The 18,569-nt window shown below is 40.4% G+C and overlaps 1 protein-coding gene across 1 annotated transcript; it reads left to right on the top strand.

Annotated features, from left to right (window-relative positions):
- Positions 1–457: 457 nt before the first annotated feature.
- ccdc125 (coiled-coil domain containing 125) lies at positions 458–18,224 on the top strand. Its single transcript, XM_076165193.1, has 12 exons — positions 458–609; positions 3,468–3,735; positions 4,144–4,202; positions 4,278–4,364; positions 5,971–6,048; positions 6,174–6,259; positions 6,342–6,424; positions 6,636–6,748; positions 7,430–7,534; positions 9,271–9,421; positions 10,077–10,195; positions 15,938–18,224. Exons 2-12 carry the CDS (start codon positions 3,468–3,470, stop codon positions 16,340–16,342), a joined length of 1,554 nt encoding a protein of 517 aa, XP_076021308.1. The 5' UTR covers positions 458–609; the 3' UTR covers positions 16,343–18,224.
- Positions 18,225–18,569: the final 345 nt, after the last annotated feature.

Below are 18,569 nucleotides of genomic sequence, written 5' to 3'. Positions count from 1 at the left end.
TTCCTTGGATGTTATCTTGTTCTTACAGTTCTTAACACCACACCTTTATCCAATATTTACTCTCCACTTTCACATGCAGGCCATTTTAATATATCCTCTGGTTATGGTGCCTTTCAGTGTATAAACAAAAGTAACTAAAAAAGCTATTTCTAAATGTTTTTGTTTAGTTATTTAAATTCTTATTATTGAAAAAAATAACCCCATTTATTAACTAATTAAGTACAAGTGTTTATTTTGAAAGGTTTGACTGGAAAACCTGTTCTTTACAGTTCGTTTGATATCTGGGAAGTCTTCAAACTTTACTCTATGACGACTTGCAATAATGTAATAATGTAACGTCGTGACTGCAAACATTCTTTCAACAGTATGTAGCAAAATTTTGCCTTCATTTTGAAGGTCTTACCCGGAAAATCGTAACTCGCTGCGTAGCTTGATCACAGGTGGAGCCAGTTCCAGTTCTGACAGGGTGACGTGGAGTGAAGTAGCTCGGAGCATTTATTTAACCGCCTGCTAAACGGTTAAACAGCTGGTCAAATCGTTAGTCAAACCCAAGTTTGTGTCTGTGGAGTTTTAAAGCTGAAAACATATTTTGCTGCATCAAAATCCCCGGTAAGGAAATCATTTAGATCAACATCACATTACAGGGGAAGTCCACCTTTAAGCGTGTTTCATGTCATTTTCCCAATCAACACTGTGCCGCAATTTGAACAAATATTTCCTGAAAACAATCTACAAACATCCAGTGCATATTCAATAACTTGTTTTTTGAGGAAATGTTGACCAGCTGTACATATTATGTAAGACAATTAGAAAGATAGCATTGTAGAATATTGTTACGCTTGATGGCCATGTGATCCTTTGCTGTTGTCCTGTCTGCTGTCCTGTTTGCTGTATCCAGAAAATGAAGTTTTTGCTGAAGAGCTTTTTGAGTGAGAATTCAAAAGCAAAATTGATGGAAATAAAAGTACATTTCTCCAGAGGATTAAATCAAACAGTCCGGTACAGTTATCATGATGTCAGAAATGATAATAAAGGGTTAGATATGAATCCGGTGACCCACGGACCAGCTGATCATTGATAATCATTATTACTCAGTATTTACGTTAGCGTATTCCCAATAGTCCGATGATGATGAATGGGATGATGGCTCAATGACAGGTGATATTGTTTTCTATACAAAGTGTATGTATTTTCGCATGTATAGCTGTTTAACTGGGTAGGACAGTACCATTTGATAACAGGTTGCGTTATACTATATACTATACCTGTGTTAAAAAATAATTTTGAAGCACAAATACAGTATGACACAGCAACGTTGGCATGTTATTTAGCCACACAGATTGGATTTTCTTTGATCCAAGTTCATCAATTCTTGTTTCAGCTGCAGCCACTTTCAGAATGAAGGCAAGATGTTTATCTATGAGGTGGGATCTGTGAGAGGATGTGTTGCTCTTCATCTAAGAGAACATTTGCTCACACAAATAAGTGCTAAGGACCAGGGCAGCCAGGGGGTGGAGCTGTGGCGTAGTATTTAGCATGAATAGTGCAATCTTGCCTTACCCAACAGTGTCAAACATGTCTTTCAGTGAGCCATTACACTGTAATTCTGTCAGTTCTAATTGTAAGTGCTCTGTCCACATCAATGGCAAATGGATTTGCAAAAACCTCAAACGTGAATCTTTACTGATGCCTATGTCTCAATGTCAGCAAAATCTCCTGTCAAATTCTGCCTTGTGTCTGTCACATTTTTCTGTGCATCTCTCTCTTGGTGCAGCGGTGCCACAGACTGACAGATCACAATGTGAACATAATTTCCAAGCTGCATTTGGTTTTCACTGTGTCATGCATATACGTGATCAGCTTTGTGTCTCTTGAGTTTCATCTTCAGGCTGTTGAGGGGCTCTGTTAGGTCACATCACCACTTCTCATCCTCAAGCTGGGTGAGGGCCTTCCCCCTCCTAGTCAAGATGAAATTCACTGTTTATGTAACCACTGTCATCACATGATCCATGCCAAAGACTAACACAATATATTGCTAGCAAGACTGACATTTCCAAATGCTTGTCATTTGTCAGGGCCTGCAAAGTTGCAAACGTTTAGCATACAGTTTTCCCCTCTCCGAATGTCCTCCCTGATTCATTTTTTCCTCTTCTAGGATGAAACTTTACAGCTACATCACTTTGAGATTTGGCCCAAAGACACATGCTTTGCTGCAGTTGCCTTGTTTAACTTTCTGAAGCATCCGTTTCCTTTCCATGAATCTGTATCTCTTCTGGTGTGTGGTTTCAAAATGATGACGCAAGTTGTATTCTTTGGAAACAGAGATAGTCTTGTGGAAAATAAGACACACTGGCTTCTCTTTATGCTCAATCTCCCACCATGTAGTCAGCTCTATGGGCTGCATAGTCTAGTCACTAGACTACTGACAACTGACAGAGTGAGGGGGATGATATATGACTGCCAAAGTTTGCCAAGAGTTTGACACATGGACATAATATGGGACATTTAAAAAACATTCCTCTGTCCAAATACATACAAGGAAAAAAATCCATCCAAACAGAAGCACACCCTAGCCGAATGTATAAGAAAGATAAGGAGGCTCAGGGCCAAGCACACAATGGGCTGTTCGTCCCAGGTTCTACCCCTCAACTACCTACACATGATAACATAACCCTCTCTAAACACTTTCAGCTTCCAGGTCTTCAACTGCAGTCAAACGCATCAGTCAGATGATTAACTAGTAAAGCACTGATACTCAGGTTTGAGTGCTTGTTTTAATATGTCTGGAAAGTGTTTCAGTTTTTTAAAAGTGCATCCCTACTGGCTCAAAGCAAATCCAAATTTGATTAGAATTTAAGTTTTTTGTCTTTGTGTAAATTTCCCAGTAGAGAAAGAGCTCAGTGGGGGAAAACTGTGGCTGTTATTTGGAGGGTCTGTTCGTGGCCAATAAACCTCGGCCTGCTCTAATCCATATTTTAAATTTTGTTACTCGAGATATCTATCTTTTAATGAAAGCCCATAGATCGATAGCCATCTTCATCACATGCTCCTGTTTTTATTGAGAGAAAAAGTAATTCTGTAATTCTGTCAAACGTTTCCGAAAAGAAATAATGACAACGTTTGGTTACTTTCCTTTTTCTGTGTATTCAGTTTGTGAGAGGTAAAACATCAACATTAGAGTTGCATTATTCTGCCAAAGTAAATGTACAATACAGACTGTATAATATACTTATTTCTTCTTCATTTCTGAGCTAAATGTGTGACATTTAGCTTTTTGGTGAGAGTACATTCAGACAGATATAAACCTCCAATATGAAGTCTACTACATGTTATACTTTTAGTGGATTTTTAGGGATGTAACATCTGATCAGGGAAATCAATAAGTATATCACGTTTACCAAAATGTGCACTGTCCCTTTAATTTAAAGCAAAATTAATGTAATGTTGATGTGTGTGGCCTGTTTTAGATGCAGGGGATCAGAGACACTGACTGCCTGGATGACGACATGGTGGACGGAGACCTGGGTGATGGGACGGGTGGCAGACTGGCACCCACATCCAACAGGAAGAAGAACCAAACTGTCGCTGGTTCACCAGGTGCCTTGCTGGCCAGGGTGGATCTCCCCCGACTCAGTGGCCAGACAGGAGACGCAGCCTGGATACCTGCACTGAACTCTGCACTGCACCAGGCAGCAGACGTGCAACATGGCACCCCCTGGAAGCTGCCAGTGAATGGTAAGGAGTGGAATAAACCCAGCCACCACTTCCTATTAAATCTCACACTGTCAGCATTATAAGGGTGTATTAATTCTTCAATTGGTATTTGTCTGTTATTCTCACTGTAAATGTAAAAATTCATTCAGAAATCCAGATAGAACATCTTCTTAGCACTGTGTGTGTGTGTGTGTTTGTGTGTGTGTGTGGGAAGAGGGGGGGGGGTGTTACTACCTTACCTCTGACACTACTGTCAACAGTGTGGGTATACAAAGGGGAAATAACAGCTTGTGTGTGTGTGTTAAAAAAAGGCATGAGGTGAACTGACCTGTAGCAGTTAATGTTTGACCTCTTTGTTGATGATGTTTAGGAAGTCGCACAATGATTGACATGATTACTCTGTGTTGGTTGTATTTGGTTGTAACACAGGCTCCCTCGTTGACTTGTCTAAAGAAGAGCTGAGAGAGAAACTACAACAAGCAGCAGAGGTAGGGAAAGAGAATGAATATGACAACAATCCAGGCATAAATGCTGAGTTTTAATTTATGAATTCTGTGGACCAGGTGGTCGAAGTCTTAAATTGTGAACTGGAGGTTGCACATCGTTACCTGGAGGGAAAATATGAAGCTCTGCGGATCCTACAGGGAAAGGTATGACACTGAATCATATTCTGCAGCATGTTAGAATTTGGTAAGAACAGCTTCCCAAATGTTTCCTGTTATACCCTCATTCGGAAGCAGAGGAACTGTCATGCTCATTTTCTATTCAGATAATTCAAGTTAGATTTGAGCACTTAAACTTCACATACGTTAATGTCACGTTTTCTGTCTCAGTGCTGCATTGTCCCTGCATGCTTTTTCAAAAATAGAGCAAAATGAAATGGTGATTAATATTAAATTAATCAGTTTAGATGCAAAGTGGATGACATCAGCTTCCCCAATTGTATTTTGGAATGTTTAAAAGACCTGCTGTAGAGGACCTATGGCCTCATGATGGGACATAGAGCAACAGGGAATCAGTCATATGATTAGGTGCTTTGTTTACAAGTAGAGAGACTCTAAAACGTATTCTAAAACATACAGGGAGCCAGTGCAGTGTTGCTAAAAACTTGGGCTGGGCAATGATTACATTACATTTAATTGCGATTAATCGCACTGTTATGTGCAAAATTCAATAATGAATTCAAAGGTAGTGTATCCACACTTTTATTTTAAAAGTACTGCAATATGCACAAAAGTGCAATAACATTTGGTTTGCAAACAAACAACTTGCTACTTGGCTCACTACTGTGGTCCAAATGTGGTTTGTACCTGCCTTCAACAGCGGTTTCACTGCAGCAGTTTTAAATGTATTGGGGGATATTCCAGTTTTCGTTTTAAAGAGAGAGAGAGAGAGAGAGAGAGAGAGAGAGAGAGAGGAGAACTGAAGAAAACCAGGCTATGTAATGTCTATGTTAATTAGGGCAGTTGGGTGACAAACAGGGTGACAGCAGAAAGCCACAGCGATCAAATGTTATCTTAGTAGTGTCCTGAACATAAGCAGGTCTTCCCACATTAGTTGAGGGGGAGAGGAAGGGAAGTTTTGGAAATTGTTGAGTCAGTTAAGGCAAAGTGTCTGAGGTGTCTTTGGAGCTACTTAAATAATTAGGTTGCAGGTAATCTGTGTTGTGTTGACAGACTGGAGAAGCTGTCAAAACTGCCTTCCGAATACAGATCAAGGCAACGTTACCACGACTACCAGGCATTTTTCCAGTCAATGGGTGGCTTCAATAAATGTGTTTTTAATACTAGGCCAACTAGGACATCCATAAATTCCATAGCCTTTGAGTCAATACTATTATTGATGATTATCTCCAGTGAGGATTATTCAGAGTGATAGGCATAAGCTCAGAAGAAGTCAGGAAGAGTTATTGGGGATTCCTAATGTGGCCTGTATAGAGTTAAAAGAAGCACATCAGATTCAGCTTTGAGTAGTATGGATATTTAAGATATTCAAAAGATGAAAATTTACGTAAATCAATCTCAGTACAACCAAACTGATTCCAAGGGCCGAGTCCAAGATAGATCTTTTAAAAACCCATGCAATTTGACCAATGCAGCCTAAAAGTTGAGCCATCCACTCGAGGCTGTATATTCATCATTATATCATAGTCAGTGCATTTGCATGGACACCCACCGAAGTCATAATAGCCATAAATTGGAATTAAACCCTGTGTACACTATGTTTGGCTAATGGCTGATGACATACTTCTCACAGGCGATCCTCGACAAAGCCACAACTCACACTAAGAGCCTGCTGCAGAAAAGTGAGGAGAGAGCCAAAGCTTTGGAAAAGGTAAGACTTACCTTTTAGTAAGTAACTGAAGCTGCTCTGTGTGCTTCAACATTCTGTGAGTGTGTGTGTGTTTTACTGGCAGGGTTGTGTATTTGTGTAATAATATATTAATTCTGTTTTTTCAGGAAGTAAACAGTTTGCAGTGGGAGCTCAGTTTTATGCAGGTACAGATGAAGAAATGTGAGCAGTCATGGGAGGATAAACACAACAGGTCAGATATACCTCAGCTCGTGCTCAGTGTGTGCCACTTTCACTTGTCTCTGCTTCTATTGGTTTGTGTTGTTGTTGTGCAGGTTGCTGAGTGACAACAAAACGCTGACCGATACTATGGAGGAAAGAGGGAAGGAGATTCAACAGCTCCGAGCAGAAAATTCTGGTCTGTATCTCACTTCCTCCAATCTTCTTTGAACCCTATCAAGGCCACTCCAATAATAATAATAATAAGTCAAATAATGAGTATTTAACTTCTTTGGCAGTAGCTCTACAATTGCTTAGTGTGACTGGGTCCGACCCATCTCTGATATAATCTCTCTCTCTCTCTCTCGCTCTCTCTCTCTCTCTCTCTCTCTCTCGCTCTGTGTATGTAGCTCTCAGTCAGCAGTGCTTGGAGCTTCTCTCCATGTTGACTGTGAAGGAGCAGAGAGTTTTCCAAAGCAGCAAACCTCAGGCCAGCTTAGACAGAGAAGGAAGTGTTGTAGAGGTGAGAAAGAACCAGAAAACACAAGGAAATCTTTGGTCATATAACTATGTTCCCACATCTAAAACAGGTTCAACCCCCTGAAAACACAAACCTCAGCATCCTTGATTTTTGCGACTATAGACCCAAGGTCATCAAAAGTAAATACTAACTGCTAATTCCTTTATTAAAGTCCAGCAGAAACAGCCACTTTTTAACAGCAAGTATGAATGTGTAGGTAACAGTTGATTTCTGGAACTGATATGATATACGATATAATAAGGAAAGGCATGAGAAGGGAAGGCAAGACAACATCAGTTAAGATAAGATCAAATGAAACACAACAATTTATAAGATAAGTTCAGATAAGACAAGATAGGATGGAAGAGACAAGATTAGAACATGATTGACTTTTTTTTTTATTGTATGCTCATTGTTATGTCATCCGATATGGTCTTCAAAGTATCTCTCACTTGCATTAAATACAAAAGCGTCAAGAGTATATTTGTGCTACTTCAAATAAAACGTAAGGAGATAACCAAGCAGGTCAGTGTCACAGTGTACAAAGTGTTTTAATGACACAACAAGAATAGCAAAACATAAGGTAAGACATGACAAACTCATATTTTGAACTTTCAGCTTGGTGCACTTATGTTGATAAATATTTAACAGTGTCACAGTACATATCTCTCTGTAAACTTCCAGTTGGCAGTGTTGGGAGCTTGTCGGTGTCTTGGTGTTGCAGAACCTTGTCCATGTAGTCGGACTGCTGCTGCCAGCAGGAAACAGCTCATCCAGCTACAACGGGAGGTAAACAAATAGCGGCCCTAGTAATGACATCATGTATTATGTAATAGTTGACACAGTGAAAGCTTTTCTGCCAGAAATGGAGATTTGTGCTCATGGTCTGTATTTAACAAGAGCATGTGTTTGTGTACGCAGGAGGTGGGGCAAGAAGGGCAGGAGGGAGGCAGGGGTTAGGCATGATGGATACGGCTGGGGTAAAAGGGGTGAAATGTTTGGAAAGATGTTAGCAAGGGTGGATGGGCAAGAAAACTGCAGCAAGAAGCCACTCCATGACAGAAATTATGAGCCTCCCTTCACCTTTATCAGGCAGCAGTTCCCTGTCAGGCTGGCTTTCATAGTAACCATTAAATAATGTCAAGGTCAAGAGAATGAGTGAGTTGTCATCTACCTTCCTAAGTCTGTATTCGCTCTTGGCCTGCTGTACAAAGCGGTCTCCAGGGGAAAGAGAGCCAGCAGCATGAAAGTTTTCATTGACGATGGCACTTTGCACTAGTATATATGTATGTGGGTTTACATAAATACTAGAGCACATGTGTCAAACTCGAGGCCCGCGCTCCGAATCCAGGCCGCCACGTATTTTTATGTGGCCCGTGAGAGCAACATAAACGTCTATGCTGCTTATAAGCGTACATTGTCCATAAACTACCTGTCCTAACCACAATGCATGTCGATTTTGTGACCCGCGATTTTGTGACGGCATCCCGTTACTAAGATGCAGCGTTTCCACATCAGCGTCAGATCCGCGTTTGACAAAGGTGATTTTCAAACTGTCGTTCCAAATGGTGTTGAGAAAAAGGCTACATACAGAAAAAAAATGTATGCAGAAGTAAGGCAGTTTCATGAAAATTGGGAAAGCAAATATGTTATGTTTGTGCGTCAAGGACACGTTTGTTTTTGAATAGATTCTATAATGTTTTAGTAAATGATTCTTTCATGTCATCTCTCTCTGTAAAGGCTTTCCGCGCCTAACGATCTTCTTGAAGTTATATTTGCTCTCGTCAGCAGTATCGTCATCGCTTTTTTACATTCATCTCCAGCTTGGTGCTTTTCAGTAAATGCTGCGTTTTTGTTCTGGAAATGTCTTTGAACATTATATTGATTGTTGTTTGCTATTTTTATTTCTCTTTCATTTCTCTCCATATAGCAAGCACATTATTATTATTATTATTGTTAATAATTATTATTATTTCCCTCCTGTATTGTTGGCAGTGATAGCAGATGTATCTGTCCACGCAGAATTAAACTCTATGTTCCTCCAAGACTTCTTTTGGAGTTATCCATGGCTAGTGAGTCAGTTCAGTTCACATTACTACACAGATATCGAAATCTATGTACATTTCAAATCATTTATAGATCTTGAAGTTTTTTTTATTGAGTATTGTTTATTGGCGAAACTTCGCTTGTTTTTCTTATGAAATTTCAGGTTGTCCATAATATGTTTTGTCAAAAAGATAGTTAGTTACACGTTTTTAATATGTTCTTGTAACTCTTTGCACTATAGATATATATATATATTATATATATATAATATAAAACTTGGAAAACTTGGAGTTGTCCATTCACATCCCATTATAGGTTATTATGCTATGATTTTACAAATCCGGCCCACCTGAGTTTAAATTAGGCTGTGGCCCTGAACTAAAATGAGTTTGACACCCCTGTACTAGAGCAAAGTGCCATCGTATAGTATATTTACTAATAGTAATATAATGTATACTATATCATTTCTGTGTGTCTAGCTGGATGCTCAGCATGGAAAGAGAGAGGAGGCACAGATGGTCGCAGATGCTTTCCGTATTGCCTTTGAACAACAGCTGAGGAAAAGAAGCGAGCACTTTCTGTTGTTGGCCGAGGCTAATTTAATGAAGACTCAAAACTGCAAGCCAGAAGGCAAGTCAGCATCAATTTAGCAGTTCATGAACTGAAAGAAGATAATGAAAGATGTTGGACTCTAAAACATAAAGGTGATAATTCATGAAACCCTCTACCAGACTCAACATGTTGGTAACATGTCACACAACCATGTTCCATCATTCGTAAACTTCTTGGTCATTTTTTACAGTCATTTGGTGACAGATTTGATGACACTTTGTGACAGATTTGATGTCATAACACAGGAATGCAAACACACACAGTGGGAGTTTAGATAAGACATTTTTCCCTCAACACAGATTTAACAGACACACAATGGCGCAAAAGTTGTAACAAACAACATTCACATCTATCTACACTTAGCTTGTCAGCTCTATGGCCTAACCTGCCGCTGTGCACACTGTTTTCAGGTTCTCTTCTTGACAAGATGAAGCCATGACAATTACATACATGCAACCAATTGTCATATTGAAATTATTAAGGAAAAGTCGTGTTTTTAATTATTTTTGGAAGTCAAGCTAGGGAAAATTATTTCAATCAACAGATTCTAAGAAAAAATTCTCCAAGTGTGTCAGGGATTATTAACTCTGTGATCAGTGTTTATCTGCACTTGTACAAGTTATATCTATGTGCATGTCATAAGTAGTAAGTAGTGTCTGTTTTTGTCTTCTAGGTGCTAATTGGAATTCTTTCATCAGTGTAAACCAAAAGCTGAAAGAACTGCTGCCATCAAGCTTTGATATCAAGATGTCTGATGACCTTTTAGGGACTGTTTGTCGACTGCTGGACTTGGTTAGTACTAGTTTACATTAATCTGACACTCTTGAAGCTTGGGGTCATTTAAGATTCAGATGGACTCAGGCTTTAGTGGCCTTGGTATTCATACAAATGTGAAGGTAAATATTTAACTTCCAATTGCTTTTGAGTTGTTTAAGTTGCTCATTTTAGAAGCATACTTGCTGCTTAACAATATGTAAGGGTGTTTTTTAGAGCTCCCTCCACCATTGCATACAAGCCATAATGTGATTGCTTACAACAATCTTTTTTTCTTAATTTATCTAACATCTCTCCAGTAAAATGCTTAACTACTTTGGAAACGTCACTCCTTCATTCGGACTCATCTTGCTGTGTGAAAGTTTTGAAAATGTATCTAGATCTACAGCAAGTTGCACCGATTGATATGTCATTGAATCATACCAGTTTTTAAAAACTCAGATTGATGTTTTACTTAACAAGAAATTATCCAAAATACTGAAAAAAATTTTTAATTTGCACTCGCGATCAGTCGGTTCGACGAGGGGGTTATAATCACAGTATTTATATGAAGTTATCTAAAGAGTGTCTCGCGGAACGGATCAAACAGCAGGAGGTTCCCCACCCCTGCTAAAGAAGGTAATCAATGGACAGTGCTATAAATGTAGCCCCATTATGGTAGACATTACATTTTAGTAACCACATTGATAATTACGTAACTGTGGGCAGAAGAAAAACATATGGCTTACATGACAATGTGGATTCAAACATTTTATGGCATTTATCCTCTACCTCTGGGAACATTCTTGATTTAGAGAAATCTGTATAGCCTTTAACTGGATTGGTGCAGGACGAGCAAAAGAGTGGACAGTATGTAGCCCAACCACTACTTTGACCCACCATTCCTCACTTAGCTGAAGTCCTGCAGGGAGGCAGTAGCTCAGTGGGTAGAGCTTCCACTTGGGAACCGGAGGGTCGCCGGTCCGAGTCCCTGCCGAGGTGCCCCTGAGCAAGGCACCGCACTAATGTAAGTCGCTTTGGATAAAAGCGTCTGCCAAATGCTCGTAATGTAATGTCCAAGCTCACCCTTTAGACCAGCCTTTGTTTTAGAGTTGGACTGATCATAAAGATCCAGATTGTGGTGATAGAGTTCTAGCGATCCCTTTTATGGTGTCTTGTAAGCAAAATCCCATAATTGTTACATTACATTACATTACGATCATTTATCCAAAGCGACTTTCATTACATTACCACCCTTCGCAGAGGGGGGAGCAATTCAGGGTTCGGTGCCTTGGTCAGGGGCACCTCGGCAGGGGCTCCGGTTCCCAAGCGGAAGCACTACCCACTGAGCCACTGCCTCCCTGTTAAAGAGGTGAAGAGGAAAAGTTAGAGAAATATTTTGAAAGTGTCTGACTTGGAAGTACCAACAAAATGGTCTGCAGGCAATCCAATATAGTGATTTATTTTCTTTCAAATTGATGTAATCGTTTCTGACAAAGACAAAATCAACAATTCTTTCTGTCGTATGATAAATTTCAACCTTTAAGTACTGTCTTGTGTCTTTAATGAGGACTCCCTGGGCAGGTTGACAGGTAGCGTTATAAATGAGAAGAAGAGAAAAAAAACAAAAAAAAAAACAAAGACCCAACCCAACCCCGCCGGCACACAACCCTGCATTCATACAACCCGCCCTGGCCTGCCTGGGATGTAAAATAAAATGAAAAAGAAAAAGAAACTATTCCATATTCAGGTTTTCAGTCATTGGTCTAGCATAGCCTGTAGATCTATGAAGTAAGAGAGAAATGGTTGCCATCTCTGATAGAACTTATCAGCGAAGCCCCTCATAGTGTACTTGATCTTCTCGAGCTTAAGAAAGTACATCATATACCTCAGCCTTTGTGAAATAGAAGGAGGGGTGAGGGATTTCCAATGCAAGAGCAGGCGGCGTCCAGCAAGCAGAGAGGTGAACATGACAATGTTTTCCTTGTGTGACATGTTTAACTTCAGTCTGTCGTAACATGACAAAAAAATCACCTTAGACATTTCTGAAATACATGTAGAATTGAACTTACTGAATTATCTTCAAGGATTTCTTCATCTAAATCATCAACCTGTCTCCCAGACCCAACACCAACTATGCTGCTCAAGGAAGTCTTTCCTTCAATTGGCACTTTTAGCACTACTCTTCACCCAGGCAAGAGTAGGTTTTTAATTATTTAAAGTAGCTGTAATTAAACCTCCTATTTAAAACCCTACTCTTGACCCAGGCATAACCCAGGCTATCTACTGGCTGATATCTAATCTTCCCTTTCTCTCAAAGATTCTTGAAAAAGCAGCCGCCAATCAGTTATGTGAATTTCAGTTTATTCAAGGTTTTTGAGTCCAGATATAGAGCCCACCATAGCACAGAGAAAACACTGGTGAAAGTCGCAAATGATGAAAATGAAAATGATTATTATATAGGGGAAATCACTTTTAATCAAATATCACTATCTAATTAAATAAGAAAAAAATGAATTAATTAAAGAAATAATAATTATTACTTTAAAATCAAAGTCCTCAGGGAACCATCCCTTATCAACAGATAAGGGATAGCAGATAATTGACCTAAGCGTCAAGGATTCACCATAAATCTGAATTATCAATTAAAATATCAAATCCAAAATCGAATTAATTAGTTAATTAATTGAACAGGAACAATTTGAGGATTAGTTTATGCACTCGATCAGTCTGAAAGGAGTGAGGTCTTGACGTGGCAGCGGTTGGATCACACAACATTCATAATATACACCAGACACCTCTGTTATAATATGAAAAGATTTATTAACTTACAATAACAACTATGAGCCACAACAATGAATATAATAAACCAGAATAGTACAATCAATAACAGAAAGTTCCAATAATAAGAAAATCAACCGCAAGGGTGTGAATGTGTGTGCATGACGTGTAGAGGAAGTGGCTCTGACACACCCATGAGTGGGAGGTCCTGAATGGCAACTGGACTAAACCAAGATGGCGGATACAGCTCTCAGAACAGGGGCGGCACAAATATGTGTGTGAGCATGTGTGTGTGGGTGCAGAGTAGCTGACCTAACCCCCAAAGTTAAACTACTGTGGGTTAAAGCCAAAATGGCGAATTCAGTTCCAAGTCAATGAAAGCTGACCAGTGAGTGAATGTGTGTGTGTGTGTGTGAGTGTTTGTGTGTGTCTGATCACCACCGACACCCCTACTCATCATAGAAAACACAGTATTCCATGCATTTCTTGGTGGAATCACGTCCGTAGAATCAGATTGAGTGGCCTGCTGCACTGAGGGTCCTGTGAAGGTTTTCCTGGTGGTATTAGGCAGGTCCGTGCTGATGTGTTGTTCCGTTTTGGTGAGCTTTCCTCCAAGTCTTCAGTCCTGGGCTGGAAGGAATTGGAGAGCTGTCTTCCTGATGTGGAGGGAAAGAGGAGAATTAGTTGTTTCTTGATCCACAATTTGAGTCACAATCAGACAAAAAGATGAAAGCAAACAGAGGTATTGGTCTTGGACGTTCTGTGTTCACTGGACTGGAAAGTCCATGGTGAAAGATCTTGTCCCCTTTCTGCTTCCGTTGGTCAGCAGAGAGAGAAAGAAGTCAGAGATGTAGGGGCTTTTAGGCAAGGGTTGACCTTTTGACAGGGAGGTCAGTGACACTTTCACATCAAGGTGTGAAAAGGGGGTGGATCCTAGGTAGTCCTGGGATCTGTAGACTTCTTGTCTGTTTGTGAACAAAGGGAGTACATACCCCCTTCAAATTTAGCACATGGCCTGTGGATTGGAATGCCCCACATAGGCCTCATGGATTGATTGGAATGTGATACGTAGGCCCCAACAATTGCATCAGACAAAGGACTTCTATCTGTGCTTGACCTATTAGATGTTAGTGCTGCTTTTGACACCATTGACCACCACATTCTATTACAGAGACTAGAACATCTAATTGGCATTAGAGGAATCGTTTGATCACATTTATAACTTGACATTCTTTCACTTTTGCAACATCGCAGAAATCAGGCACATTCTGCCACAGAAATGATGAAGAAAAACCTTCACGCATTTATAACCGACCTTATTTGGCTGGATTATTGCTATTCATTATTATCAGGCCTCCCTAATACATCTGTAAAGACTCTCCAGCTGGTCCAGAATTCCGCTGCATGTGTTTTGACAAAAACTAGGAAAAGAGATCATATTACTCCCATTTTAGCTTTGCTGCACTTGCTTCCAGTAAAGCTTTCATCCTTCCAGTCAGGTTCCATTATACCTTAAAGAGCTCATAGTACCCTATTACCCCCCTAGAATGCTGCGCTACCAGAATGCAGGCTTACTTGTGTACGTTTAAGAGAAGGCTGAAATCTTTCTACTTTGATAATGCTTATAGTTAGGGCCGGCCAGGCTTGCCTTGGACCAGCCCCTAGTCATAGTCATGCTGCTGTAGGCCTAGACTGCTGGGGTACATCCCATGATGCACTGAGCTCCTCTCTACTCCTCCCCTCTCTATCGGTGCATATCTATGTCATTGCATTATGACTGCATTCTATTAAGTCTACTTCCCCGGAGTTTTGTGCGTTCTCTCGTCTTACAGGTTGTTGTGGAAGCCTGTCCTGCTATTAGTATAATATCATTAGCCCTATTTACACTTATTACAACGGTTATTGTTGCTGTGCCTCTCTGCTTGTGTGTCTCTCTCCTTTCTTTATCTTTCTCTCTAAACCCAAACGATCAAGGCAGATTGCCGCCCACCTGTAGCATGGATGCCGGAGTTTTCTTCATGTTACTGTAAAGGGGAGTTTTTCCTTTCCTCTGTTGCCAAGTGCTTGTTCATGGGGGAATGTTGGGCTTCTTTAAATGCTCTGTATGTAAAGTGCCTTGAGATAATGTTTGTTGTGATCGGGCGCGATACTGCAAACAAAGTTTAGTTGAATTGAATACAGTGCATATAAGCTAAACAGAATAAAACACAATGAAATCAAGGTGCTAGTGCAGAGTGCATATACGACAGAGATTGATGAGTGTCCATTGCTTTACTGTTTGTGGCAGTGGGAATGTTTTATGGCCTTTATGGTGACCTGATGATAACAACTGGAAAGACCTGTGCAGGGGGTGAAAGGGATCCTGCCTAATGATTTTGACTTTCCTTTTGACTGCTTGGATGTGATGCGTTAGTAGTTCAGTTTGGGTTGTGCCATTTATTTTACTGGCTTGGTTTATCATTCGGAAGAGCTTTCATTCATTCTCGACAGAGATGAAATTGAGTGGGGATGTGATGTTGAAAGTAAGTACAGTTTTGATGAGTGATTTGTACTCAGCTGTTAAAATATTTTTCTTGAAGCTTTGGAGTTTGTTGAGTTGTTAGGCCTTCCTCTACACTGAATCAGCAATGAATTATACTTGGCAAGACCCTTTCCAAGCGAAGAGCAATGGTTTTGGCCAAAACTTTAATGTCAATGCTTAGCAGAGACAGATGTCTAGATCAATGTTTTTCAACCTGTGTGCCATGAGAGATCTTCAGGTGTGCCGTGGGAAATTATCCAACTTCACTTAATTAGTCCCAAAAAATATTACTAACCTCTGGCCCGCGCAAATTTCGTAGCGCGTACCCCCCTCCCCCCGTCAACAAAAGTTTTGGTGGTTTGACTCAGGATCTTGTTCATGTAAAAAATGTGCCTTGGCTCAAAAAAGAGTGAAAAACATTGGTCTAGATGGACCACGTATGGTTGGGTCTTGTAATTGATTGTTTTTTCTTCCTCTAGCTGAACGATAAGGAAGAGGCCCTGGCTCACCAGAGGAAGGTCAGCATCATGCTAGCCCACAGTGCTGATGAGCTGCAGAAACAGTTACATCAGGATTCACATTGTCACCAACGCTCCAAGAGACAAACTTGTCAACAATCAGATCCATTGGAGACCAACATACAAGCACAAGTCCTGCTAGAGTCCAACAGCCAACTAGTAAATCCAACAGAACAACACATCCAACCACGGGAACTATCAAACCAGTCACAGGTCAACCCCCAACCACTGGAAGTATCAAACCAGTCACAGGCCAAGACCCAACCACAGGAACTATCAAACCCATCACAGGCCAACAATCAACCACAGGAACTATCAAACCCATCACTGGCCAACACCCAACCACAGGAACTATCAAACCCATAACAGGCCAACAATCAACCACAGGAACTATCAAACCCATCACTGGCCAACACCCAACCACAGGAACTATCAAATCCATCACTGGCCAACACCCAACCACAGGAACTATCAAACCCATCACAGGCCAACACCCAATGACAGTCAGCTTCAGAATATTCATAGTCTCAATTCCTCCATAAGACCTATCCTCTTAGATCCAAACACTCCAACGAAAAGACTAATCCGAGTTTCAAGATAGTAGCCTGCAATATTTGGCCAAAATATGTGCAGGCATAAATGGAAGTAAGAAAAATGATGATGTTTTCTGTTTCCATAGCCAGCTGTCTTGTTTGTCAAACACATGGTTAGATGGACACCCGAGTGTGTGAATTAGTTTGTGTGTCAGTGGTTGATCACCCTGATATTGATCAAATAAATGATCCACGCAACCCTTTATCGGATATTGGGCTATGTGGACTGTGTCTGCCCACACCACACCCAAAATGCATTACAAACCAAAAGAAAGAGGTTTTGTCTATGTCTGACTATAAATTGGCCTTAAGCCAGTGGTTCTCAATGTTCTTCTTTCGCGCTCCCCTTTTATAGATCAGAAGTTTTTCGCCACCCTGGTGGGTTACAGGGGGCGCCAGGGGGACGGGCGCGCAAAACCGGGAACTGGTGCCTCTGGCCGAAACCCCCAGTGTTTCAGGCGCGTAAAACCGGGAACTGGGAACGTCCGTTGCTGGCACACTTGCCGGTGAAAATCACGGACAACACGTTTTTGCTTTTAGATTATTTCCAGCCACCGGTGCCACCGGCCGAAACCACCAGTGTTTCAGGCACCCCCTGTAACCCCCCTGAAACTGGTTTCAGGGAGGTTACAGGGGGAACCATATAAAACCCGGGAACGTCCCGGGAGCCGGGAACGTCCCGGGAGCCGGGAACGTCTGTTGCCGGCACACTTGCCGGTGAAAATCATCATTTGCTTTTAGATTATTTCCGGGTCATTCTGGACGCTCATTCTCCTGCAGCGAACAAATCGCCTCATTTATTTTCCTGGAACAGTACTTATTCATATCGCTCCTTTTTCCGGTCCCGCGCCCCTCACTTTGAGAACCTCTGCCTTAAGCCAACATAGATCACACAGGTAATCATTTGAAATGGAAACTTGAGCCATCTTATGCTTCTAGCTTTAATTCATTGAAGTCTTGAGATCCCAATCAATGCAGCAGATCATGTGAGGTGTAAATGCCTCTCTAAATATCAGATGTAATTATCAAGGTAATGCATTTGGATGCTGAGATTACTTTTCAATACATAGTGAGAATGAGGGAGGGTTGGTGGTATGCAGTGAGTGGTATGAGTGACGAGTTTGCAGACTGTAAGGTTTGATTTTGTTTAATATACATCATGTATTTCACTGAAAATATAACTACTGCTCCATTTTTATTATTAATTGTGATGGGAAATATAATATGCCATTTGCGTTTGATTTTGAAACTGTCCATGGACGGTAGATTCAAAGAAACATAATTAGTCAGAATGTCTGAACTGGGTGTGCTGAAGATGTTTACTTTTGTGTCTTTGTTGGATTAAATGCTTGGTTGTGTGCTTGGTGTATATCGCTTGTAATTCTATCATTAATCAATCAATCCATTTATTATTTATTATTTTTTGTTATCAATAAAATCAAATTGTCCTTTATAGTTTTATTATATCGTAAATCCTGTGTCCAGTGTTTTTTCAGCCCTCCAAACTAAAAGATCAAAGGAAACACTAACACTGTCAATCGAGGACCGTGTCTGATCATGGCCTGTGAATTGCAGACTATTATCAGCATCATCAATTACCTGTGACAGAAACGTACTTTTGTCAAATGTAAAATCACGATATTAAAGGACAAATACAACAGAAATATCCGCTGAACGTTTCATCATCTGAAATCATGCAATTCTGACAGCTCATACTGCTTTTAAATATTGAAATGGCACATTTGATCGATGTGTTATTTTTGTTACATATCAAACTGTCTAATGAAAAGTTAAGATTAATATATCTGACAAGAAGTATCTAGCTTTTCAAAAATCTGCTGTAAACTTTATATTACATGACCAACACTGAAAAGACTGAGAGACTGTATCTGTTGCTGTGTTTGCTGTGTTTCTTGATTATATATATATTTTTTTGGTGTGGTTTGTTACAGCCAATCCGTCCTGGTCATCTAGTAAGCCACTCACATAAATTGGATTTG

This window comes from Genypterus blacodes, unplaced genomic scaffold (assembly GCF_046128005.1).
Source record: "Genypterus blacodes isolate CSIRO-AG114 ecotype Tasmania unplaced genomic scaffold, CSIRO-AGI_Gbla_v1 ptg000141l_1, whole genome shotgun sequence".
In the NCBI taxonomy this organism is placed as follows: Eukaryota; Metazoa; Chordata; class Actinopteri; order Ophidiiformes; family Ophidiidae; genus Genypterus; species Genypterus blacodes.
This window is presented reverse-complemented; position numbering and strand designations above follow the sequence as displayed.

Bases quoted from the DNA above. Each gene is read 5' to 3' on its own strand.
- ccdc125 (XM_076165193.1), top strand. From the start codon at position 3,468: ATGCAGGGGATCAGAGACACTGACTGCCTGGATGACGACATGGTGGAC. The intron at 6,260-6,341 runs GTCAGATATACC...GTTGTTGTGCAG, and splicing joins TGGGAGGATAAACACAACAG to GTTGCTGAGTGACAACAAAA. The intron at 6,425-6,635 runs GTCTGTATCTCA...CTGTGTATGTAG, and splicing joins GCTCCGAGCAGAAAATTCTG to CTCTCAGTCAGCAGTGCTTG.